Source organism: Marmota marmota, unplaced genomic scaffold (genome assembly GCF_001458135.2).
Source record: "Marmota marmota marmota unplaced genomic scaffold, marMar, whole genome shotgun sequence".
NCBI lineage: Eukaryota > Metazoa > Chordata > Mammalia > Rodentia > Sciuridae > Marmota > Marmota marmota.
Window position 1 is genome coordinate 5,180,463 of NW_025999944.1, and position 27,461 is coordinate 5,207,923.

General features: G+C 48.2%; 1 protein-coding gene across 2 annotated transcripts in view; it reads right to left on the minus strand.

The window, feature by feature from the left end:
* The window catches only part of Dock5 (dedicator of cytokinesis 5), a 188,982-nt gene extending 161,786 nt beyond the window's left edge, over positions 1-27,196 (minus strand). The window contains exon 1 of one of the 2 annotated variants that reach the window (XM_015499468.2): positions 26,967-27,195. In XM_015499468.2, the coding sequence (XP_015354954.2) occupies positions 26,967-27,006 (40 nt within the window). In that variant the 5' untranslated portion in view covers positions 27,007-27,195. Of the gene's footprint in view, positions 1-26,966 lie in introns of both variants that reach the window. The other variant, XM_048801569.1, reaches the window with a different exon arrangement.
* Positions 27,197-27,461: the final 265 nt, after the last annotated feature.

Consider the following 27,461-nt stretch of genomic DNA (forward strand, 5'->3'; position numbering starts at 1 on the left):
AAAGCCTTCTCATGTGGCAGATGAGAAGCAAGAGGAAGGAGGATCCAGGGACAAAATATAATCCCCAAGGGCACACCCCCAGTGACCCACTTCCTCTAGCCATGCCTTCACCTTATAAGGCTAATGATGTGGTTACAGCTCCCAAAACCCAATCACGGCACTGAAGGATGATACTGTGGGCCTGGGTCTAGCATTCCAGATGTCATCAGATGGCACATAAAGAAGAACCTTGAACTCTCTTAGAAGCTCATCACACTGCGGAAGTCCCAGGAGCAGCAAATGCAGTAAACTAGACTCACTCAAACCTCTAACATCAAATTCTCCTTTTTAAGGTGTTCAACAATAAGGCAGCAGAGATCAACAGAGTTACTTGCACAAACAAGATAGTTGTCAAAATCCACTTCCAATGATATGAAATTGAGTGCCTATTTCCAGAGTTTAAAAAGATTAAGGGGAAAAAAAACCAAAAAACCTAGGATGGACTATTTTTAATTACCTAATAGAAAAGTTTCAATGACCTTTTTCTCTATCCAAATCGGAGGAAGGAATATCAAAGCAGCTGTCACTTTCGATTATGTACATTCTTTACAAACACACTACACTGCAGAAATAAATGGGTTTTTTTTTTGGTTTTTAAAAAAAAGTGTTTCAGGGACGCATGTTTGTAGCCAGACATGTGTTACCAGAAACACCATCAAGGCCAGAGACTGAGTAGGTTGCAAATGTCCACTGCCCTCCTGGTGAACAGTTCTTCTCTCCTGCACTGCCCTGCCCAGGGGTGCTGTTCCTCCTTCACAATGACGCCATCACACAGCATACAGGTCGCCATGGAGCCCTGACTCTGCACCTGGTGATAAATGGGCTGGGTGCTGGGGCACCCAGGCATGGAGGAAGGGATTCCTGTACTTGAAGCACTGCTCTCTTCTTGCCCCAACCTTCCAGGATCCAGGACAGGGGACAAAAGGAGGGAGGCTGTTTAGCTCAAAGGAGCTCTGTTCCCACGGAGTGTGTAGACGGCAGGGTCACTCTACTTTATCCACGTTTTAAAGCTGAAATCAAAGTGGTCACCCAATTCCCCCACGCTTTTCAAAGACACACAAAGAGTCAGCCGAGCTATTTGAGAGGCTATTCCCTGGTCTGTATAACCATATCCCGGTGGTGGACAGGATGACTCCCTCTCCCAAAGAGAGGCCAGGATTCCCCGCTTGATGACTGTCTTTCCCACTCCCTAGTCACAGGTCAGGCTGTGTTCTTCAAGAGGCTCCTCTGCTAACACAGGGGGAAAGTCACCCATGGGGAATGGGTTCCAGGACCCTGAGGGTATCAAAATGTAAGGATGCTCAAATCTCTCACTTTTTGCATATAACCCGTGAACATCCTGTATCCTTTAAATCATCCAGGTCATTTAAAATACCTTGTACAGTAGAAATGTACATCAATAATTGTATTGTTAAGGGAATAATGACCCCAAAAAGTCTGTTCATGTTCAGTACAGACGCAACTATGGCAGGCCTAACCACATTGGCCAGCTGCCGTTGGCTGAATACTTGGATACAGAAACCGCACACACAGCGCCAACTGTATACCCCGCCAAGCTGATGTGAAGTCTTTCATCCTAGTTCACAACTTGCTACTGGAGGAAGGAAACTGATACCACAACCTATGTTCAGGTGTGAAAATGACCACTGCAAACAAAAAACAAAGTTGGGTAGGAACACCAACCCTGGTCCTCCTTCTGTGCCTTTACCTGTGACACACAGGGTTTGCAACATAAGTCACAACCCAGCACACTGTTCCCCCATCAGGTTTCATATTGAGAAAGCACAGAAGGCCGGGGACATGGAGGGTGAAGTGGCTAGTTGCTAGTGACAGAATCCTACAGTCTGTTCATGCAGACCGTAATCAGAGATGCATGTCATCCATATGCACATTGAAGAGATAAACAATGACATGAAAGTTGGTGCTGAAAAGTCCCCCTTAGGATATATTTCAGGATCCCCAATGGATGTAGTTTCGGAACTGAAAGTAGTACCAAATTCTATAGAAATATCAAGCACTTTCAATTTTTCACTTCAAGGAAGTACTTCATGGCTTTTGTCTGGCATATCTGAATTGCCAGTATCACTATTCTTGTGTTTTAGAGCAATGAACACAAATAAGGATCCTTGAACAAAGTGCTGTGATCCGGAAACTGTAAATCTGATAACTAAGAAGGACTACTGACTAGCTAACAGGAGGGTACCATATACGGTGTGGACCCACTGGACAAAGGGATGACTCACCTCCCAGACAGGATGAAGTGGAATGCACAAGATTTCATCACCCTACACAGAGGGGCAAGTAATTTAAAATTATTGTTACTATTGTTACTTATTAAAGCAGTATTATCATTATTTATTTATTTATGGAGTTTTCTTTCCACTCCATATTTTAAGACCATGGTTGACTATGGGTAACTGAAACGGCAGAAAGGGAAACTGAGGACGAGCAGGAACTTCTGTCCTGGACTGGACACAACCTACGTTCAGGTGTGAAAATGCCAGTCCCCTCCATCAGAGATGCTCACAGATGGAAACCCCCACTCACATGCCCTGGAGCCCCTGCCCTGATGCCACCCCACACCCGACATGGGATCCCGGCCTATCTTTCTATGCCCTGTGTACGCCAAACTGAGAAAGAGAGCAGAATACCCAAGGTCCATGTCAAAAGAGGGACAAGCCCAGCGAAGAATCAGTTCCCTCAAGGCTGAGGGGCAGGTGGGAGAGAAGAGATCCTGCAGCTGGTTTGCTGCTCACGCTCAGCCTCTCCACCCTTTCCGAACCGTCCAGAGACTGCTTTGGGCAAAGCTCAGAGGTAGGACAGGTGCTTACCACGTGTGAGGCCCCGGGGTCCCTTCCCAGCTACAGCACCCCCACCCAGCTTTGCCTCAGTCGCAGAGGGAAGCAGGAAATTTCTGGCTTCACTGCAGTCATTTTCCAGAATAAACGTGTCCGTGATGTCAGGACTAGAGTAACTGCAATTCGGGATGGGCATTCAATGCGCACGGCTGCTTCTCCTTGGGGTGCAGGAGGTATGCACAGAGAAAGTTTATCCTTCCCCAGAGACGCCGCTAATTGAGTCCTGATGTGAGAAAGGGACACTCCAGACCCCCAAACTAGAGGAAAAGGAGTCAAGGAAGAGAGTCTCCAGTTTCTCGCGTCTCTCTGAAAACCTTCAGAACAGAGGCACTGACAGATGCCAAGGGACAGTCACAAATAACTTCACCAGCCAGAGGGGGCTGGGGCTGGAGATCACAGCTTTGTTTTGCTCCGTTCATGCCTGTTTTCAGGCGGCTCCTGGCTGGAGTGAAACAAAACTGTCTAGGTGAGGAGAGCCTGGGCCACCAGAGACCCTGGGGAGGGGACTGCGCCCGTCCTGGCTGCCCACATTACCAGTTCACTTCAGGCCGGAAACACAAAGGCCTCCCCCGCCCGCCAGCCCCGCCAGCCCTGTGGGTCTGGGCCTGATCCACAGGAAACTTCTTTCTTGATTAGGCTCCCACTGAGCCCTGGGGTTTAACTTTCCTCTTTCATTCCCACCCACAGCCCTGCACTCCTCCAGGGCCCAGGCAGGGGACCTTTCACAACTCGCCCACCCACCGCCACTGTGGGCAAGCCCCAAGGCTCAGGCACAAATCGACTGGGCCTTTTTCTGGGAATCAAGAAATCACCCTTTAATCCACCAGAGAAAATGTTCCTCAAGAGCAGATCCATCCTCATTCAGGGTTTTGGAAGTCAAACTTCAGGGGTCAATTGAACAAAACCAAACCCTAATGTCTGAACTATCCCGGGCATATCTGGGCGGCTGAAGAGGACAGAGGGTGGTGTCAGCCCCCCCCCCCCCCCCCAGATCACACTGGACTTCCTTTCTCCGGCTTCCCCCAAAGGGGTTTTCAAAACGGTTGCTGGCGAGTCCTGACCTAAACAAAGTCAGGCAGACACTCTCATTACGCGCAAGGCATCGGGCACAGTCACATGGCACATCTGGAGATTTCCTTTCAAAACACTTTCCAACTGCAATGGGATCCAGATGTGGTGAGCAGGGGCATAGCCAGTCTTCTTCCTAGGCGGCACCTCCATGATGAAGACTCAACCTAATCTGACTCTCCTCTGTGCTTCTTAGATCCCCCACCAGCACTTAAGCTCCTCAGGTCTCAGCACAAAACTTGCCAATTGCTCCGCCCACAGTGGGTCCTTAAAAGCTGGTCCAATAACTGAAAAAATAAATAGAACGAAATTCCGAATCTGTGGGACTAAACACCCACCCAGGTCAGGAACAAAACGTCCCCTGGACAAGGTTACACACAGATGGACTTAGATTTGGAAAACCTTGATCCTCTTGTCAATGAAGACTTCATAAAGCTAAGAGACTAGTTATTTCTTAATACCTAGCTATTACATTTGAATGGGTCTTTACATGGAAGCTTCATTTAAAATCTTTACTGCGTGATAAATGACAGACAGCACTTTGTATTTCAGGAACGATAACCATTCTTTAGAGCCCAACTCGGATGACGACACACGTTTTATTGAGCACTTGCTACCTGAGTGCCAGGCTGTGTCTGGAATGCCCCCAGGCATCTGTCCTTACAACCCTGTGGCAGGTTCTAATATCAGCCCTCTTCATGGGTGATGCCACTGGGGGGGACCTTGGGGTGATCCTTGGGGACCTTCCCTGACCTTTCCAGTGGAAAGTACCCACTTCCTTCTCTGAAACCTGATTGACATTATTTGTGCTCGTCTTATGAAACACTGGGTATTCTCTGTGTGCACAAAGTAACTCCGGCTTCCTCCTCTCCCCTCTGTTCCACTTAAGCTCCCTGAAAGTCAGGATATCTTATATCCAATGGACTCCTAAGAGCAGGTCCAGCAACTGTATATCAGAATCCCCGGGGGAGTTTCTGAAACAAAACAGAACAGAGAGGCCTGGGCCCGGTGCCCTGGAGGCTGGTCTTGGTGAGGGCTCGGACTCCTTCCCTCTAGAAATCTGTCCAGGTGCACAACCAGGCTCCAGGCTGGAAGACCACATTCTTAAATGACCAGCTCACTATCTTGCACTTGGTGGCTAAGGATCGAGCTTATCAAATGAATGGATGGCTTGCTGAATGACCACTGCTATTCCATGTCATCCCAGGATACCCAACTGTTTTCTCCAGTGACGCAAAACTGCCATCACCTCAACTCTGCCAGTCCCTCCCCTTCCACCTCTTCTCCCCCCCCCCCTCCAGATTCTCACTGTGCCCTAACAGGCCAAGCCCGCCGACTAGAACATTCCACCTCCAGATTCCCAGGGCTGTCACCAGGGGTCTCTGACACCCATCGCTCTCCACAGCCTCACCATAGCTGACGAGTATTTTCACGGTCCTTTTTGCTGACATGTTACATACACTTTTAATTTGCTGTCTGAATCTTCCCACTTAGGACGCACCCTCCAAGAGGTCGGGAGTCTCTGAGGACACAGACGAGCCTCCCTTGCAGGGCTGGAAGGATGGAAGCGTCTCTTATGGAGAAAGGAATGGAGCCTGTTGACTATCCTTCCAGGATCCAAAGTCACAGAATTCTAAGAACACAAAAAAATCCCAGGTATCAACTAATTCCAGAGTGTTCCATTAGTCCCCAGAGTTTCCTAAAATCGCATGAGAAGTGACACCTACCGACATGTTCATGATTTTTTTGTGGAAAGATAGCTTTCCATAGCTTTCATTATATTCTAAAAGTGGTTTATTCCTTAAACCAAAAGTGCAAAATCCTCTTGGCAACTTCCTTCAAGATAGTTGAAAAATCTAGTTTTTCAAAGAAGCAACCTGCAGGTCACATGCCAAACAGGGACAGGGTTCCAAGCAGTATCCACCTGATCCCTAAAATGCTTCCTCCTTCCAAACCCGCCCTCACCGTGTCCCTTGACTGACAGCGAGGATCCAAGTGGCCAGCCTGTCCCTGGGGACCACTAACTCCCAGAGTAGCTGCTTCGCCATGCCCACAACTAGCCTCAGTCAAAGCAGCCGAGCATGACATTCCCCTTCCCAACAATTTAATCATTCACAAATCTGCGGGTGGAGAGAACACCAGACGGGGTGCAGACCGCATAGCCCAGGCCTCCGGCCATGGCCGTTCCTACCAGCGCAGTCCCTAAAGGGCGTCTCACAGGCCCTCCTTACCAGGCCCCCCGCAGAAATAAAGAACTCATTTTCCTGCCCTGCTCCTCACGGCTCCAATTTTGTCTTGGTTTCCTACAATGGTAAATGCCCACAAAATATGACCCCCCAACACACACACACACTCACACACACACACACACACACACACACTCACACACACACACACTCACACACAGCACGGATTCCCAACCAGCTATGCTGGGATGAAAGAGAACGAGAAAACATACTCACGGCCTTTGGGAGGAGCGCGGGGAGGGAGGGCAGAGAGACAAAGGGCAGGGCATATCTGAACCTCTGCCAGAAGCACTGGATGGTCCCCTCCTCTTAAGAAAATTCTCCATATCTCGTCCCCTCACCCGCAGCTTCACCTTCCCAGATTTCAGGGAAACCACAGTCTGAAAATATTAAGTGGAAAATTCTTTGCCAGGGGCGGTGGCCCACACCTGTAATCCCAGCAGCTCCAGAGGCCGAGGCAGGAGGATCGAGAGTTCAAAGCCAGCCTCTGCAACTGTGAGGCGCTAAGCAACTCAGTGAGCCGCTGCCTCTAAGAAAACTACAAAATAGGGCTGGGGATGTGGCTCAGTGGTCGAGTGCCCCGGGGTTCAATCCCCGGCATCCAAAAAAATAAATGAATAAATATAAAGAAAATTCCAGAAATGAACAATGCATAAGTTCAGAATAAGTTTCATTATGATACAGTAGAATTGCTCTATTTTGTAATTAGTTGTGGTTAATCGCAGACTGTGCCAAATGTATAAATCACACTTTATCGGTATGTGTGTATATGTGTGTGTACATGCACACACATGCACACGCACACACATGTGGTAAAACACGGTACCCAGGGCTTGGTCCTGAGTTTCCAGACCTCCTGGGGGCTGTGGACTGTACCCCCATGGACAAGGGGAGCCACGGTGTTCAAGGCAAGCTCTGTGAGGGGCTCAGAGTCACATGAGCTTCTCCCGAGGGGACAGAGACTCCCTGAGTCACCCCAGGAAAGGGGCGATTTTCAGACCTGGAACTGGAAAGCTCAGAACAGAGGTGGCCCTGGGGAGGAGCCCCTCCCGAGGGCTGCGGGGTCTCTCGCCCCATCTGCCCCCTCCCGCCATCAGCTCAGTGTCCTTACAGTTCTCCTTCTGTAGCTTCGACAGCCGCGTGACTTCATTTTGCCCAAGACTCTGCTCCACTCTCCTGTGGCTTCCGGCCACCCTCTGTCCCTGTAGGGAGACCTAGCTGGGTGTGCCTTTGTTCACGCTCCCAGGAGAGGGAATCCAACTGATCACTTATGTCTCAGTGCCAAACCACATGTTCTGTCCAGGCTCTGGAATGGCCTCTGTGGGTGGGGAGGGGCACCAGGGGCCAGTCAACATGGCTACTGGCATCTCACGGGGAGGAAGGTGAGGCCACCAAGGCCCTTCCTCAGTCCTCTGCAGAGGCCGTGGGCAGACAGGTACAGGAGCCGCGTGTCGTTGGGGATCTAGCCCAGGCTTTGCAATCACATGCTTGCCCTGAGTTCCGAGGGCCAACTGAAACTGCTCAGGAATTCCACGAGCTGTTTGTTAATCCACTGCGAGTTCTGAAATCGGCCACAGTGGGAGTATCTGCACCACAGATGTTGGCAAATGCTACACATTTGGACGTTGTTTTACCACCTCCGCCACCACCACCACCAAGAGTAAATTTACCAGAACATCACGACAGTACTGGTGGTTAAAGAGGAAGGAAAATTAAAAAGGTCAAGGTTAACAAGTTTCCCCACCATCTAACACCATCTGCACCATTTCCCTCCCCTTCACCCACCCTGTGCCCCCGCAGAACAGCTAACGTCCTCATTATCCTCTTGGCACAAATGCCTGCCATGGAGCCAGCCCTCACCACGCCGAGCCATCCCCTAGCCTTCCTAAAGTGAATGCTCACTGCAACAAAGTCCAGGCTCTTCCTGAAACTCCTCAGTTCCTCAGCTGCAACAGACTGCTCCCCTCAGCTCCTATAACCCCCTGGACCCTCCCACCAGCCTTTCACACTCGGCCTTCCTTCCACGACAGCAGGTGATGGCTTCAGACTCCGGGGTCCTTCGCCTCATGATGAACATCCCAGGACCTCACCGCGCCTGCTGCTCTGCATCTTCCAAGGGCTGAGCAGACGCCTCAGCTAGACACCTGCCAAGTACGTGCTCAAGGAGCAGAGACGCTCTACGTCCACGAGACTCCAGTCACGCATCTCTCCCTGCTCCGACCCCTGTGACTCCAGGCCTGAGTGACTGAGCCCTGACTTCTGCAGCAGCAGCAGGAGCACCTCAGGCCAGATGGCCTCGAAAGGCCTGTGCCTGGGATCCAGATGGGATCTAGAAGGAAGGCGAAAACCAGGGATCGAAGTACTGACCTGACAGCTGCAGGGTCACAACTTAAATAACATCAGCCCCCACGTGTACCAGTCAGCGCAGCCTGCTAGACAAAACAGCACGGCTGAGGGGGGTTAACAGCAAAACTGATCTTCTCACCGTTCTGAGGCTGGAAGTCCAAGATCGGGCTGCCAGCTCAGTCGGCTTCTGGTGAGGACCTCTTCCTAGGTTGTGGACGGCCACCTTCTCTCTGTGTCCTCACATGACAGAGACGGCAAGCCCTGTGCTGTGTCTCTTCCTATAAAGGCCCGAATCTCCTTACGAGGGCCCCCCCTCATGACTTCAGCTAAACCTAATTATCTCCCAGTTTCCCCCCAAATGCCATCACACCAGGGGCCAAGGCTTGAGCATACGAATTTGGGGGTGTGAAACCAATGGCCCAGGGCCACTTGAGAAGTCTGCGAAATCCACGTGGCAGAGGTGGCGGGAAGACAAAAGCCGCACATTTTCCACCAAGAAACTTGTAGGTTCGGTTTGTGTCTCTCCATACAAAACAAGCAGTGCTGTTTCCACACCCTCATCGTCAAATGTGCCCTAGAAAGTCTTAGATTCACTTAGATGGGTGGGAAAGGACCGCTAAAGGAAATGACAGAGGCACTAACACCAGGGAACTGTTGTTGGCTGCGAGTGACCTCTGTCCAGGATGAGGCGATCCCCACTCCCACTGGCCACTCTGCACTGGCTCGTGCCCCTGAAGGTCAGCGATGACTTAAGCATCTGGCTATCACAGACCCTTGGCTCTTCCTTGCCATGGGCCAAATACTCCTTCTATATGATTAATCCGTTTATTTTAATGGCTCCCCTTTAATTTTCACCTTTCTTTTCTTTTCCATCTGTGTACAGACATGCCCATGGGGGTGGGGACATGGCCGCATCTGGGGCCATTTTAACCCAGAAAGGCACTGGGTTAAAAGTGAGCGCTTTGAAGGTGTTTGAACTGGGAAAGAAAATGGCCTGGAATGACGGCCAGATTGGGTGCAAAGGGCCCCTCTCGAAGCCACTGCTCGCGTCAGCCAACAATTTGGTGTTTCAGAGTTCATTCTGAGGAACAGTGTGTCGGAAATGTAATTGGAAGATAAGGCACAGTAAGCTCAGGTAGCAAGAACGGGCGCCTTGGTTCAACCAACCACGAATCAAGTTTTCATGCACCCGCTAGGTTTCCACAGAGTGACCTGCTTTTACTTGTTTAGAGTCCTCAAAAGATTTTCTTTTTAATTAATGTCTTAGCTATTTTGCTGCTGTGATTAAAAGACTCGACCAGCACCACTGTAGAGGAGGAGGAAGAGTTTATTTGAAGGCTCATGGTTGCAGAGGTCTTAATCCGTAGACGGCAGGCTCCATTTCTCAGGGCTCAAGGTTAAGACCCTCACAACCCTGTCATTTCGCCTCTGAACCTTTTTGCATTGTCTCACCATGACAATGAAGTTCATCTTTACACTTAAAAATAGCTGGGCACCGTGGTACATGTAATCCCAGCAGCTCCGGAGGCTGAGGCAGGAGGATCATGACTTTAAAGCCAGCCTCAGCAACTTGGCGAGACCCTAAGCAACTTAGCAAGATCCTGTTTCAAACTAAAATATAAAAAAGGGCTGGGGATGTGGCTCAGTGGTTAAGCACCCCAGGTTCAATCCATGGTACGAACATTTTTATCCTCCTTTTAAATACTTTGGGAAAGATTCCTGAGAGTTTCAGGGAAATCTCAGAACTGGAAGACAGATGAACGAGATCACAAGGTCAGTCTCCAGTAGAGAAAATTGCTTCTTTGCGCCCCGGGTCACTTAACCAGTCTGAAGAGTGTCCACTCTCTGCCAGAAGTCAGAAGAGATGCTATGGGATTAGAGGCAGCAAGTGAGGAAAATTTGGCCTTGAAGGAATGGGCTTCTTAGCATCAAAGCTTTTTCTACACAAATGAAGAATTCAGGAAGTTGAACTTGACGTCAGCTTCAGATCTGGATTTATTGGGGGCGGAGGGGGGGGGGTCAATGAATGTGGCCTTCCTAGCACAGCTTAATTAATTAGCAGAAATTTCAAAACCTGAAAATTCTTCATCCTCTGAGAACCTAAAAGGCAGTAGAAAAAGGTGTCTATGTTTTACAGATAAAGAAACAAAGTGAGTTGGACACCCAGACTGCGTCTGTAATGGAGAACGGAAAACAAGCCCCTAGGTTCCTCATCTTGATGTCAATACCTCTCGGTTACTTTCACTCCCCTCTTACCCTACAACCCTAAGTGCCCCAGAATATAGAACAACGTGCTTTTATGAGATGGATAATTCCTAAACTTTACTTAGAATTGAGAATGAACGTGGAACTCTCAGTGACTCCTTCAGCAGGGGGAAAAAATAACCCCAAATCCTCTAATCTTGCAAAGGATAAAACCCTGCCACTCAAGGCTGCAGATAAACTCAAGAAGATAAAGGCGTGTGTGCTCAGCGGAACACGGAACACGTCACATTCTAGATATTTCTATTTCCTCCATCTGTCGTTTCTTGATAGGAGCAGTTTCAGGAACACAGATGCTACATTTTTCCTGAGGCTTCAAAACTGTTAGTAAATGCTTCCCAACATGGAATTTTGGCCCCTGGGAACTAAAAGAAATCAAACCAAAAGTTAAGAAGGGGGGAAAAAAGAGCAAATGAAAACAAAAATCCACATGTCTGTGTGTCCTCTCTGGTCTTTAAATTTTTTACTTTTTTGGTTTTGAAGTTTTTTGAGTTTTTTTTTTTTTTTTTTTGCACAAGGATTGAACCCAGGGGCACTTAATCACTCAGACACTTACCCAGTCCTTTTTATTTTTTTATTTTGAAACAGGGTCTTACTGAGAAGGTTAAGGCCTTGCTGAGGCTGTCTTTGAACTGATGATCCTCCTCCCTCAGACTCCCCAGTCACTGGGATTATCGGCATGCGTGCGCCCCTGCACCATCTAAAACGTTTAGTCTTTTGGACAGCAAATGAGGGGCTCTCTGTCTTTCCCTATCTAGAATCGATCCCCATGTCACTGCATTGTCAGAATCAAACAGCCACCAAAGGAGAAAGCAATGGGGCTGATGATTTGCTTCGTGGAGTGAACTATCTGCTTTAGAAATAAGTCGTCAAAATTCAAATTGAGCAAGCAGACCCACATCTAATTCAGGAGAGAAAATACGAGGCAGATGCTGAATTTCCAAGACTCTCGGCTTAGATCAGAGCTTAGACATGAAAAGAATTCTTCTACGGACTCCAGCCATCTCTGAATTTGAGAGCTTCCGGGTAGACCTCCCAGGAGCTATCAAGCAATCTGAAAACAATCTTGAGTGCGGTGCTAAGACTGCCAGAGATGAACTGGATGCCAACCTCTCCCAAGGCACAGGATGATATTCTGAAAAAGTGTTCCAGGGTGTTCTATATACAGACAACCCTTGGACTCAGTCTTCCTGGGGACAGGCTCACAGGCAAGCTTGATAATATTCCAGATTCTTTCCTTGATGGATTCGATCTTCAGATTCTGTGATAATCTAGGTGGTAGCACCATAAATGGCCTAGGATTCCTGGTCACAAATGTTTGTGAGTTCATGAGGCTGGAGACTTATTTCCTGGAACCTTCCCAAGCCCAAGAGAAGGAAGCCAGCCACTATGTAGCCCTGCCTACTCTTCCTGAGTGTTTTCTACGATATTTCTCCTACCCAACCCTCCCACTGGAACACAGGAGGTACTCAGCAGATGGGGACTGCCTCAGAGCACTAAGCAGGTTGGCCAGAGGAGGGGGGGACTCACACCCAGGATGGTGTGACTCAATCATCCCTGTTAGTCACTGGGAGTTCATCCAGTTACTCATTCATTCATTCTTCATCCCAGCCTGCCCTGAGTCAGTGAGTACTAAAAAGCACGGGACAGTGAGCAAGAGTCACACTGCCCAGAGACCCCTTGGATTTTCAAACATTTTCCTGGAAGATTCTTGCAAGATGGGCCATATCTGGCCTGGAGGCTTTAAAATGAGAAATATGTCGGGATCTAGGCTGGACCTTTGAGGACAGGTTCAGAGACGAGCAATATTAACTGCTTAGTAATCAGCCCTGCTCCGCAAACAAGGGCACCGATTGCCGGGGAGGGGACCGTCAGACAGCTGCTGCCTAGCAAACTCCAGATAGCGATGGCCAGCTGCCCGCAGCACCAGGAAGTGCGCTAATCTCATCCTACCTTCTCCCTTGGCGCAGAGCCTCCTATGACCTCACAAAGTCAAAGAGTCATAAAAAATTTCAAAAATGCTAGCCACAGGCAGCTTCTCTTCAAGCTTCACTGGGCAGCAGGTGGTTCCTGCATCCACCGTGGCAATGCTGACCTCAGCCTGACTTGGCTGCAAGGTGCTATGCCTGCAGAGCCAAGGGTCGTGGCCATGGTTGTGATGTCCAATCAACGCCGTGGCTCCCTCATCCTCAGGACCCAGACAGTGTCTACTAGTGACACCGCTAGACTAAGAGATGCTTTTATAGGAATGCTCCGTTTTGTTATTTAAATACTTCCTCTTACAGAATACTAGAGCAAGTGTTGAACACCCACTGCCTCTCAAAATACAACCCTCCCACCCACCATACTGGGTCGTCTTTAAAGAGGAGGGAAGTCACACGCTGGGTCGAACGGTAGAGGGTTTCTCTACCGTGAAACAGAACTTAGATCCTGACACCAACCGACACAGTAAAACCAAAATGAATGAGATGGGATTCTGCAGGCTTTAAAATCGCAAGACTAACGTAAACGTGAGAACTCCATCTTCCCTTACCTGAGGCAAATTCCTGTATTTTTTTAAATTATAAACAGAGAGACTAAGTGTGTCGTAAGTAATTAATTGACTGGAAGAAGACAAAGTGTCTTAGATTATAAATGACCACCAAGGATTCCGGGAACACTTGTCAAGCTACTTTTTTGCCAGTGTGTACAGGAATCAGAGCCGGAAGATGGCACAGAAGACCTGTGTGTGCCCAACCCGGCCAGGACAGCCTGTGTGACGTTTCAGTTGCTGGGTCTCTACGGCAGGGGTGGCAACGGACACTTCCTCCGGTCACAGATCACATTAATAATAATAGGATTGTTAAGCTAAATTTATTTGTTTGAATTGGTTAATGCACTCGCATTGCACAAAATTCCATAAAAACTCTCCTTTCTACTTCTGACCCCAGATCACCAACTCCCTTCCAAGAAACAATCAACGGACTCTCCTTGTGTGTGCTTTTAGCATTCACAGATACAGAGGTACACTTCTGGCTGTTAAATCCAGTGCCTAAAACAGTGGCTGACACATAGTGGGCACCACAAAAATTGTGGCAAACTAACTTTCTAGCATGACGACTTCTGCTCAGCAGCACCTCGGAGGGGCTCTGAATCACATTTCTTCTGCTCTGTGTTCCACAGGATCTTACCNCCAGCCCTCTCCACTCATGGGGTGTTATGGAGGACAAGGCATTCCAGAAGGGCTATTGAGCACCTGCTGCGGAAGGTGTGGCCTAAGGAAGAAGCAGCACATGGAGATTCATTCACCTCCTGTTACCAAAAAGGACTTACGTAGGATGCTTTTTTTTCCTTCGGTACTAGGGATTGAGCCCAGGGGCATTTAACCACTGAGCCACATCCCCAGCCTTTTTATATTTTTATTGAGAGACAGGGTCTCACTAAGTTGTTTAGGGCCTTGCTAAGTTGCTGAGGCTGGCTTTGAACTTGTGATCCTCCTGGCCTCAGGCTCCTCAGCTGCTGGGCAAAACCACTTTTTTAATGAATCAAAACTATATATACTGTTGAGGACCACAGCTGAGTCGGGATGACGCATGGCATATTGCCAGAAGGGAGTGGTTGAAAGGTGATGCTAGCGAGCCATTGAGACGATGATGGTTATGTTAAGCTGTGCATTCAATTGTATATTTTGACCTTTACTGTTCCGAGGGGGAGTGCTGCGAGTGGACCCCGTGGAGGGTGAGGGTGGTGGAGGGTGAGAGTGTTCCCAGGGAGCCTGTGTGGAGTGCTGGTGGAGTTCGCAATAAAGAGTTGCTGTTTTGAACCTACAAGTGCTTCATGGCGGCTCGGTGATTTGTGCCCAGCCAGACTGCGGCAATATACTTTTGGTATATTGCTGTTTTACTCCAATATAGCCTGGAAACCGTCCACAGCAACGCGTTATGTAGAATACCTTGTCCTAAACCTTCTGTTTAGGTTTAATAGACACACAGAAAAGTACATACACCATCTAAGTACTTCTCACTAAATTTCCACAAACATTCGGAATACACCCACCTCACCAGTACCCAGACCAAGGAACAGAGTGAACACCACCAGTAATACAAATGCCTTGAAGTCCTGCTCACCAGAACATCCACGCCTCTACATCAGGGGAAACCACCACCCCTTCTGAGACTTCTGAGAGCTCGGGCTGGTCCGCCCTGCACAGGCGTGAACACAGTGCACTAATGCAGCTCATCCCGGTGTCAGCCGCCTTCTGCTTGCCTCTGGGTGCAGGAGACCCGCCAGTCTTCCTGTGTGACCACGCAAGCACGCGATCTCCTTTATTATCCAACACGGCACATCACTGAGTTTGATTCCTTTTTGTGGCTATATGGTACTCCATTGTAGGTATATGCCATTGTAAGGGTAAAAGAAATTGAAGTTAAAGCGTAAAAGTTAAAGAGTAAAAGACCGGGTGTTGTAAAGTTTCTAAGCTGCAAGGTCTGAGTTAAAATGTAAAGGATTAGGTATTGTTAGGTTTCTATGCTACCTGCAAAACCTGAAATCCCTGTAGCTGTTAGGACAATACTGGAATTGCCCAGTAAATATTCCCACTGACTCCCTGGTTGTCCAATAACTGGGGACTCTGTGTAACTGGTCACGTAGTCCTTTAGGCCCTAAAACCAATCAGTTTGAATGTGTACCCCGTTTAGAAATGACCTATCACTCCAGCCTGACCTGTTCCCACCAATGAATGAACTAATCATGTTTAGGAGTTGTTGTTTGATTTTCCCACGGTGTATAATGATTTGTTAAAGGAGACTGTGATGTATGTAAAACCCCCGCCCTCCCAAAAAAAGTGTACTTAAGCAGTGCTCAGCCCCTGCTCGGGGCTCTGGGCTGTTTCCCCTTCTTGAGTGGGCACGGAGCCCCAGCATGCTGGTTCAATAAATCCCCTTCTGCCAATTGCATGAGTGGTCACTTGGTGGTCTCTTTCTCCGACGCTTCGCCTGACCCTTACACCATAAATTACTAAGACCACTCCAAATTGAGCAATTGCTATAATGAATAATATAATGAAGTTTATCCGTATCATTTTTCCTTACATGAATACATAGATGGGATAAACTAAATAATTTCTAAGTCAAATGCTATATGCATTTTCAATTTTAACCATTACTATTACAATTGGATTTTTCAAACCATCATGATTCCAGAGACAGCAGTATTACCAGATACAACACTATACTAACTTCCCAATATTTTTTAACCTCAGGATCTTTTTTTTCTTGAGACAACAAATGTGTGAGTATGTTGCCAACATCGTTGATTTAGAAAAAAACAGGTAACCATCAAAGTTCACAGAAGTTCTCGGAGTCCGGCCAGATGGAGAACAAGACTCTAAAACATCAGACTGTCTTGCTGTGACAGACAGGCCTTCTCGGCGAACCACAGTAAAGAGCAAGGACAACCTGCTACTGATTCCTGTTCTGAAGAAGCCCAAAGCCCAGAAGGAGTGCCTCTGATATCAGGTAAACAGGAGGAGTCTGTTCCCGGAGAAGAGTGGTGTCTCTGCATGAGAAGGGGCCTCAACTCCCTGTCGTGGACACAGCTGCCTGTTCCTATCCCAAAGACTGGACCAGGGGAAGCCGAATCATGCGAGAATGAGGTGCCTGATCCAAATGGCATCATCGGTTCATTCAAGATTCAGATCTAAAAAAATATTCATGCTCTTGGACTCCCAGGTCATTATTATCTTCCTCGATCATCAGTACACGCTTCCCTCGGCCCTGCACACAAGCCTGGAGGTGGTGAGAATGTCACATTACTTATTAAATGTTGTGACTGGTGTCAGGTCACTACCACTGTGCCGTGGACCCCGAAGTCTTGGGTCCACAGCAGGAAGGCCTGACCACATCAGAAGTCAGTGGCCAAAGCATGGACCACAGGTGTCCCCCACTTTACAGGCTCAAACCTCCTGAGATGCCCTTCCTTCCCAGAACCCTCAAAAAGAGGAAGGTGCTTTAACAGCCGGATCCCATTCATAACCAACCAACCTTCACCTGGGGAGGACAGACAAAGGATGGGGTGCGGGGAGAGAGGACCGGGCCACTTTTTCCCTCTTGAGATGCAGATTTGAAAAAGAAACTTCCTCTCTCCCAAGGCAGCTACCAGACAAACAAGTCAAAACAAAAACCTGCTACCAGCAGAGGGATTCTGGATCAGTCACTTTATGCCTCTGGGGCCTTTTTTTTCCCCCTCTATAAAATGAGGGTGTCAGCCAAGAGCTGGTGTCTGCAGGCTCTGAAGATTTTACGGTGCTCTACATAAAAGGGCCAAACTGTGGGGGTTTTATTACAGTCGGATGTCTTAGCCTTAAAGCTCATCTCTGGCAGGAAAGCCCAGGGCAAGAGAGCCCCGCGGTTCCAGCTCACAAAGTCCAGGTACAGGGCAGAACACACCTTGCCCCAGGTCCACAGGTGAGGCTGGGCCCAGGATGTGTCCTTAGTCACCTTGGCTGAGTCAGCAAAGAGATGTTCTCAAAAGGGAGTTAGTCTCGGCTGCCCCCTCCTTCCCTCCACTGTTGTCAACACCAGGCTCCTCAGGGAGGGAGGTGGGGGTCCAGCTAGGATGGGTGTGGACGTGAGAGAAGATGGAGCCGTCGGGGCAGGGGGATGATTGACAACAGGCTATGTGATGGTGCGGAGCTTGGTGAGACACAAAGCCCACTTTTGTCTCCAGCTCGGAAAGGAGCTGCCAGCAATTCAGACCATTGTTGGAGGGAGCCCCGACTGCCAGCCCAGGCTCCCCGAGGACACGGCCCCAGCATCGCCTGGAAAAATACCATCCACACGCTCATCGGCCGCTTCCCCTCGCTCACCCACATCTGCCTGAAAAGGATCTCTCAAAAAAGCATTTCTTAAAGCTTAACAAGAGAAACCCCAAGAATGCCAAGGTCAGTCAAGGTCACAGGATCCCTAAAGAATCATGCCCTTGAGCATCCAGACCTGTCATGGGGGATGCTCACCTTTTAGATGGAGGAGAAAACTATTTTTCCCTTTTTCAAAATAATGAGTAAAGAACAAACTGTGTGACCTCAGGCACATTCTGGGACTCCAGTGATCTGGGTCAAGTCCATTACAACTCATTTCAAAGTCCTGGATGAGTCCTTTTTTTAATCTTTTGAAAGGACTAAAAATCTTCTCTATGCATGAGGCAACACTTATGTCGCTATATAGAATATTGCTGGGAACAGGCCAAGTTGGGAAGCATTCAGCTTTATGGAAAAACTCATTACGGTGAGATCTGATTTCTTACCTTCAAACCCTTAAAAATTTAGATGAGGGGAAACTGAAAATCAACTTTTTGGTATTAGGGATTGAGCCAATTAACAAGTAGCATGAAAAATTTGACCACCACAAAAATTTTGGCAAACTAACTTTCTAGCATGACGACTTCTGCTCAGCAGCACCTCGGAGGGGCTCTGAATCACATTTCTTCTGCTCTGTGTTCCACAGGATCTTACCTTTGCCCCTTAATTACCCGGTGTGCAGTACCTGTGTTCTTGTTATAAAGCATCACAAGTGGCCGGGCACGGTGGTGGCACACGCCTATAATCCCAGAGGCTTGGGAGGCTGAGGCAAGAGGATCGCAAGTTCAAGGCCAGCCTCAGTAACTTAGCGAGGCCCTAAGCAACTTAGTGAGTCCCTGTCTCAAAATAAAAATATAAAAAAGGGCTGGGAATATGGCTCAGCATCTAAGTGCCCCTGGGCTCAATCCCTAGTACCGAAGGAAAAAAAAGCATCCTACGTAAGTCCTTTTTGGTAACAGGAGGTGAATGAATCTCCATGTGCTGCTTCTTCCTTAGGCCACACCTTCCGCAGCAGGTGCTCAATAGCCCTTCTGGAATGCCTTGTCCTCCATAACACCCCATGAGTGGAGAGGGCTGGATCAGGCCCGCTGCTTCTTCCCACCTAATAATAAATGCAACCTTCACCATTTCAGGTCCTCTCCGCCCCTCACTCACACTTTTGCTTGCGTGGTTTATGAAACCCACTTGCTCTCCTGTTCCAATGTCCCTTTTCCTAATGCCCTTCTCCTCTCTCCCAGGAAGCACACACAGGGCGGTCTTCTCCAAAGAGTGGTCAAGACCCTCCACTGGTGAGCAAGACAGGGCTGATGTGGACAAGGTGCTGAGGCTTCTCTGATGCACCCAGCGCATGCCCACTGGGCCAACTGGGAGCCAGGGGCTATTCTTGGAGCTGGGCGTGCTGACCAAAAAGAGTTCTGACCTCACAGCTTTACCTTCCAGTGGGAGAGACAGACAGTCAACACCAGCAGAGAGGGAGAGGGCGGGACACCCAGGTGCCAGCCTGCGGGGAGGTGCCAACGAGCCGGGGCCTCAGAGAAGAGTCTCTCCAAGGACAGGTTATTTGAAGGAAGACCTGGGTAATCGAAGAGAGATGGACACAGTAAGGTGTGTGCATTCCACAGAGGGAGGGGCAGGTGCCCCGGCCCTGAGCAAGCCCAGCAGCGGAGGTTAAGCCCGAGTGGCTGGAATGGAGGGAGGGAAAGGGAGGCGGAAGTCCTAGCTGCCAGGGAAATACACAGGAGCCCAGCCAGGGAGGCGTCAACTCCGGGTTTCACCTGTGACAGGCTCCCCTGGCCACTGTCTGCAGAGTGACTGACAGGAGAGCAAAGGAGATGGCCAAGAGGCCAGGCAGTGGCTCTGGGCAGGAGACGCAGTAAACAGAGACAGTGTGGAGTGGGGCTTTGGGGACACATTTCAGAGGCAGGACAGATGACCTGGATGACAGATGGAACGTGGGGCGAGTCCCAGTTGGTGTCGGGAGCTACTGGACGGACATGGAGGAACTGGGGAAGGTGCAGGTCTGGAGTCAGAGTCAGGGAGGGTCAGACTCCTGTCCTGCACGTGGAAAGCAGGGGCTGCTCCTCTGAGAGCCAGGAGAGGTGCTTGCTCAGCTGGATGGGACACCAGGACTGGAAAACTCTGGAGGGGACAGAATCCCAAAGTCCAAGTCAGAGGGTGAGGTTGCTCGGCAGCAGGTGGATAAAGGCGATGCAGAATCAATCCAGCCTGGGTGGTCCATGTTAGGACATCTGACGAGGCAGGAGGGCAGGGAGGTGGGGACCAGGGAGGAAACCATGGAGGTGGGGTCAGAAAGCTAGAGAAAGCACTTCAAGAAGGAAAAGACAAACTGCATCAAATCTGTCTAAAACACAAACATGAAGACTCGCAGCGCCACCCCCCCCCACAAACACACACAGAGAAAGTGATTTCCACTTTCAATTCTCCCCACATGCACACACACCCCGTGAAGCAGCATCTGGCTCTGTTGCCCAGGCTGGTCTTGAACCCTGGGCTCAAGCATCCACCTGACCTCCCGAGTTGCTGGGAGGACAGGCGTGCACCACTGTGCCCAGCTGATGGTCTTCGTATCTAACTACAGTGGCTCCTCATTATTTGAAGACTCCATATTTATGAATTTGTCTACTCACCAAAGTTTATTTGTAACCCCAAAGTCAATACTCCTGATGCCTTCACCAACCTGTGGCAGACCAGGGCAGAACAATAAATAATGGACAGGTTCCCAGCAAACAGGGTGACACCCTGCCTTCCTGTTTCAGCTCAACGTCCTTTTCAAGGTCTATCTATGGCGGTGGTGCTTTTCTTGTGATCTTTGGAGAACAGCCCTGGAGCGTAGAGCTGAAAGGTTAACCTTCTAGAGCACAGGAAGGCATGGGTGGATAAAACGCGTACGTTGGATACGCTTTCTTCAGATACGAGTTACAGCCCTGCTGGCTGTGAGTTCAGTTTTGGCAAATCAACTCTATATAAAGTATCTTTAAAAGAAACACATTAAATTAGGTGATGTGTTGGTCAGCTGATACAAACACGGTGACCAGAGGCACACAGGACCTAACCGCACGCTTCCATGAGAACCAAGGGCTCAAGACAGGAGTTCTCCTCCTCCCTGGGGGGAATGCTCCCCAGTCTTCATAGAACTGAGGAATGTACTGAACCCTGCGTACACCCTGTTCTTTCCTGTACGTATGTATATCCTATGACAAAATTTAAAAATCAGGCATGGTGAGATATTAAGCACAAAAAGTAATAATAAAATAGAACATCCATAACAATATACTGTAATAAAATTCCTGATGCCACTGCCCTGGCACTGCGAAGCCATTATTAAGTAAAATAAAGGTTCCCTGAGCAAAAGCCCTGTCATACTGTGGCAGTCAATCTGAAAAGTGAGAAGGCTACTAAAGAGACGAACAGGTGGGTAGCATATAAAGCATGGATACTGGACAAGGGGATGCCTCATGGCCTGGCATGACAGAGCTAAGAGGGGAGAGATTTCATCACGCTACTCAGAACAGCACACAATTTAAAACTTACGAACCGTGGGCTGGGTTGTAGCTTGGTGGTAAAGTCTAGGCCGAGCATGCTCAAGGCTCTGGGTCAAGCCCTAGCATCAAATAAATAAATAAAACTTATGAACGGCTCATCCTGGGATTTCCCATTTAATTCTTTCAGACTACTGTCGATCACGGGTCACTAGGACTGTGAAAAGCAAAACCAAGGAGGAGGAGGGCCTAGTGTCCTCACTCGGTATTTGCTGTGACCTCCTAGGACATCACCACCACAAATAAGGAGAACTCATAGGCTAACAAAGAGAAGGCTCAGCTGTCCACCAGCCTCCCCGCTCTCCAGTGAAGACAAGCAGGATGGTTCTGGCCTTGACAGGTGACGGTGTCCAGCCAGAATCCCACACTCTGTTCTTTTTGTTGCCTTTATGTGCACGGTTGCTCCTTTCTATGGTGAGTGACAGGAACGACGCAAGGTCTTCTTTTTCAATAACTGCTCCAGTGGAAAAGAGAAAAAAATATTGCAGATGGCAAGTGGGTATGGCCCTTGCCAAGGAGGTACTCCACAATGGCACCTGGACACGGGAAGGATCAGATGGCAGATGAACAGCTGGAGCTTGGGAACACAACATGGAGCCGACTTTGGTTTAGGAGATTGTTAGAGTCTGTAAACAAGTCAAAATAACACCTGGCATTTTGCCAGGGGAATGTTAGAGTTCGTAAACAAGTCTGGATGGTGCCTGGCAAAATGCCAGAGGGAGTGGTTTGAGAAGTAACAAAAGCAAGCCATTAAGTGTGGAGATTCCTGATTGGTTGACTGCTGTATCTAGTTTATGCTAATTAGATAAGCTGTGTGGAATGTATAAATACTGCTCCTGTCCTGCAATAAATGGCTCCCACTCCTGCTGGATCAACGTACACAAGTTATTCGTCACCCCCCCCCACCCCGGGTTATTTTGCTGCAGCCGGACTGCGGCAGGAGATTACATGGTTATGGGTGAGAAATTCATCTTCTGGGGACCTTGTTTTCCCATCTGGAAAAGGGGACAGCAGCATGTCCCAGCACTACCAGGATGACTTCATGAAACAACATGTGAGGCTGCAGTGCTCAAAACGTTGGTCTCACAGGCCCTGTATGCCCTTCAAGTCTCTGAGGACCCCCAAAGAGCTTTCGTCCGTGTGGGTTATACCTATCGCTAGTTTCCCTATGGAATCCAAATTGACACTTTTAAAACATACTAATTTAAAATCACCATGATCCCATACACATCAGCAACCACACAGGCCTTTCATAAATGAAATTATTTTTCCAAACAAAAACACTTGGAAGCGTGGCATTGTTTTGCATGTCTGTGTATCACTTCAGCATCTGGCTTCTCAGAGGATGGCCAGCTCCTCCTACCCACCTCTGGGTCCAGCTGGTGCCACTGTGCACGTCACATCACCACTGGGAAAGTCCACGTTCACTTAACAGAGAATGACAACAAGCTAATGACATCTCAGCAGTATAATGCAACAACTTTTCATCACATGAACCCTCTGAAAATATCTCCAAGACCCCTTTGTGGCCCTGGACCATAATGAAATAAACGATTCAAAAAGAACTTGTTCAGAAAAGTTTGGATCAGTACCTCACAAAGTAAGTTCTTAGTGAATATTAATTTTCCCGTCCTTTTTCCTTAGCCTCAGTGTTCTCAGAACATGAGCATATGAGGGCAGGGACTTCCTCAGGTGAATACAACTATGTAATGTCTAGCACCGTGTCACAGGTAGAGAGGTAAAGGACAAGTGTCACTACTGTCACTGCTGATCACATGATTCTGTAACTAATTAGCCTTGTGATCATCAGCCAAAGATTCCTAATCTGGGTTGGATGGGAGGTATGCCCCCAAAAGCTCCAGTGTTACTGCACAAGGCAAAGTTGTTAAATGATTGAGAGTTGCAACATCACCTGTGGATTGATCCATTTGATGGGTTAGTAGTTTGAATGGATCACTGCGAGGTAACTGTAGAGGTAACTGTAGACGCATGGGGTGTGCCTTGGGGATTATACATTTTGCCCCTGGGCTCCTCCCTCCTCCTCTCCTTTCTTCTCTCCCCCCACCCCAAATGCCATGAGCTCAGGAGCCTCCTCTGCCACGCCTTCCGCCATGACATTCTGTCTCAGCATGGGCTAAGAGCCATGGAGCTAGCCCGCCACAGACTGAAACTCTGACCCTGTGCAACCAAAACAAATTTTTCTCCTCTAAGTAGTTCTAGTCAGGTATTCCAGTCCCAGCAACGAAAAGGTGACTAACATCATCTGAGCTCAAATTCAGAGGGTCCAAGGATTTGACTGGGAATGAAAGTTACACTCCTGCTTTCTGACACTCAGCATTTACCTCACTTCTGACCGCAAGCAGGAAGCCACAGTTGATCTAGGAGTGCCTGTGACACTGCCACCAACAGAAACCACCGGTACTTTCATATCATATCACGGTGACTGCAGATATCTTGGAATCATATGAGCTCATCACTGATTCAAAATTATAGTAGCTATTATCTGGATCTCACTATTTAATGCATTAATAATAAAAAGCACACATAATATCTAAAAATTTGAAAAGGAACTTGACAACTTTATTTTAATACAATGGGTCTCTCTTTGAATCATTTGTACTTCACTTGATGCACTTAGAAATATCATTCTAAGGGCCTACTGGTTTCACTGCTTTGCCAAAGTGGTGCATGTTCCCCAAAAGGCAAGCACTCCCTGTGTGAAGCAATTCACTGTACCTCTTCTGGTACCAAGTTCCTCTCCTTCAAAGGAAACTGGATGAGTCACTCTAAGAACCCTCCTCCCAGGTCACTGTCACACCCCAGCTAGTGCATGAGAAATATGATGTCCACAGAGAGGAAGAATCGGATGAGCAGCATCAGCACATCTGGATGCATTAACAAAGACCCCCAAGAATTGGGCTTAATCTTCAATCAGTATGTGAGGATCTACTCTACACGAAAATATGCTTTTGGACTAATTGGGGCAAGCACAGCTAAACCATCAAAGGGCTAACACTGAAAGCAAATATTTCCCCAATTTACCTTTTCTCACACTATAGAAAGAGATACTGGAAATCCCAACATGCAATAATGTATTACTTTTGGGGCTGGGGTTGTGGCTCAGTGGTAGAGCACTTGCCTAATATGTGTGAGGTTTTACTGACTTCAATTCACAGCACCGCATATAAATAAATAAGTAAATAAAATAAAGATCCATCAACAACTAATAAAAATTAAAATAAAATAGTGTACTACTTTGCAAAAAATCCATAACCAACATAACCTGTGGCTGTTCTTGACATAATGGTTTGTCTGGAAGCGGACTTCAAATATGCTTCAATAATTCAAAAACCAATTTGCATATTTGTCACTAATATCTGCTTAAAATTCATATAGAATTTTATACCTTTATATATGTGAAAGAGAGAAAGAGAGCGGGAGAGGAAGGTAAAAGAAAAAGGAAATAAAAAGGAACCAAGGAGGAAGAGAAAATGTCACCTGGCCCCAGGAAAGTGCACTTGTTCTAAGCACTTAGCACTAAGCACCTCACACTGGAGTACCAGAGTACTCTAAGTTCCAAGAATCAAGTCTAAGATACTCTTACTTGATAACACAGCAAACACACATGGGCCACTTAGACCCACTAAATACTAGAGTTTGAGTCAAATGTATTACATTCAAGGACTAAGAAGAACTCCCAGACCCACTGCACTACAGTCCCTATAGAAAAGTCTAGGCCATGTCAGGAAAAGCCAAGCAAGCACCAAAAGAAAACTAGATAGTGAAGACCATTAGCTTCATTGGACATAATCCGAATGCAAACCAAAGCTCTGCCCTCATGCACAGCCCTGCAGACTCCTCTGCCACGCCCAGCTACAGCAGGGGCTAGCTCTCAGTCATGGCCAGGTCTCAAGAGGCCCAGCCTATGATTTCCTTCACCCATGAACCATACCCCCACCAGCAGATGTGACACTGGTCCTGAACACTTTGTGTACTGTTCTTCCCTAGGATACATACCTATGATAAAGTTTAATTTATAAGTTAGGCACAGTAAGAGATCAACAATAACTTACAATAAAACAGAGTAATTACAACAGTATGCGGTCATAAAATTTAAGTGAATGTGCTCTCTGGAATTTTCCATTTCATATGTTCAGAACTCAGCCGGTAAGAGACACCGTGATTAAGGAGGAGGCTACACACACACCTGGCACACCTCCTGGGTGACAAGGATACAAGACCACAACCTTCGGCATCACTGATGAGCCTGAGAGGCTAAGCAGCACACTAAGTTATAGCACAATACAGGGACTGTGACGGAGGTTTGGGAAGATCTGGCAAAAAGCAAATTTGAAGGAGGCAGTGAGAGCAGACTGTGGGATGCAGAATCAGGAGAGAACTCTCGGCAGGGGACAAGCATGATGGGAGCAAAGTCCAAAGGAGGGACTCTCATGGCATACTGCTGCACCAGGGGGTAATGAAAGCAGCAGTCAGATAATGTGAAGAGGTGGAACCCCGACTCTGGGAACCATCCTGTAGGCCACGGAAGCCTTCCCAGCAGCCGGGAATCCAACAACAATGCAACTTCAAACAATGGCGTCAACACTTCAGTTAATGAGTTCTAACTGTGGGTTCTTTTCTCAAATTCACACCAGCCAGAATCTATTATGTCTAGTGAAGTAAATGTCCCAAATTACCTCCTGGGGCAATCTGCTTATGCTAGTACCCAGTGCAATCCAAATATTTTTCTTGACTGATGATAAGTAACACCAAACTGACTCCAGAACATGGGGGGTGGGGAGGATTAAGGAATTAAAAAGAAAACATCATACTTGCTCCTGTGACTATGGCAATAAAAACCACATTTTTGGAACATGTTTGCATTAAGTCATAATATTTTTGGAAACAGCTTTTAACCTAGTTAAGCAAAATTAGAATTGATAACATTTGTGTAATTAGTAATCAGCGATTAGGCACTGCTGAATATGATTTCATTCAGCAATTAGTACTCCATAATACTCAAATTAATTGATTTCATTTTTTTCTGGCCCCACCCCTTGATGCTGGAGATGGAACCCAGGGCCTGGGGCATGTTACTCACTTCCAATCCTCCAGCTATTTTTGAGCATTTCACTTCCATAATTACAGGCTACTTCTGTACCTGGTGAGGAGTCCCAGTCTCCTATGAAGCCTCAGGACTGAACCATGACCTGGTGATTTGGGGCAAAAGAAATATCCCTACTCCCTTCTGAGCTGTAGCCATGAGAGAGCGCAAAGATTCCAAAAGTAACTTAAAGGCAAAAAAAAAAAAAGAAAAAAACACTTTTTGAAAAAGAGGGATAATAATACACACGCAGGCTCACTCTGGATCAATCTAAGGATATAGTAAATATGAGAAGATTAAAAAAAAAAACCTGACTCATGGCCACGGAGACATCTAGAGATGTTAAGTGTCTGTGAAATTGAATTGGCTGTCAAAGCACAGGATAAAACCTTGGGGACTGCTCCCCCATAACCAGGAGGTGAGGGAAAAGAGGGGCACGGAAGAGAGTGGCGTAAGATTCAATTCCCAACAGGACGAATGAATGAACTGGAGGAAGTGATAAATTCTCAGCACACACAACAGTTTCTAGGAGAGGCTCCCTTCCAGGTCCAACTGCCCTGCTAATGGCCCGGCTGATGGCAGCAGCCTCCCACCAGACCTCAACCACCTCGCTCCTGGATGAAAAGTGAAAGCATCGCGGTTTTCCACCTGGGTCAAGCCATCCACTGTTTCGGATCCACGCCAACATCACAGGGGATCCCCGGGCGACCGGCGGCTGTCCCACACCGCGGTCACTAAAGCCACGCGCCAGCACAAGCCCGGTCCCGCAGACCCGATGCAAAGTGCTCAGGATACCCTGTGGGAAATCTCGGGATTCGGAAGTGCATCTCACACCTCTCTCCCCAAGCTCGCGAGGGACCAGCGATCGCAGCCCCAGCCCCGGCCACCCCTTCCCACGCCACACTTCCTGTCCCTCCGTCACCTCCATACCGCAACTTTCAGCTTCCCATTTCGCCTACAACTGATATCAGGACTAGAGTCCTGGGGCGGCTTCCCACCCCAACTCCTCACTTCGAGAAGGAAAGTGCAGGAGGGAGCCGGAAGGCTCTGGCACCGCGAGCACCCGTCCCCAGCGTCGCTCTGGGCGGGCTACCTACTGCAGGAGCGACTCAGGACGGGACGCAGCGCGGGAGCGGCAGAGCT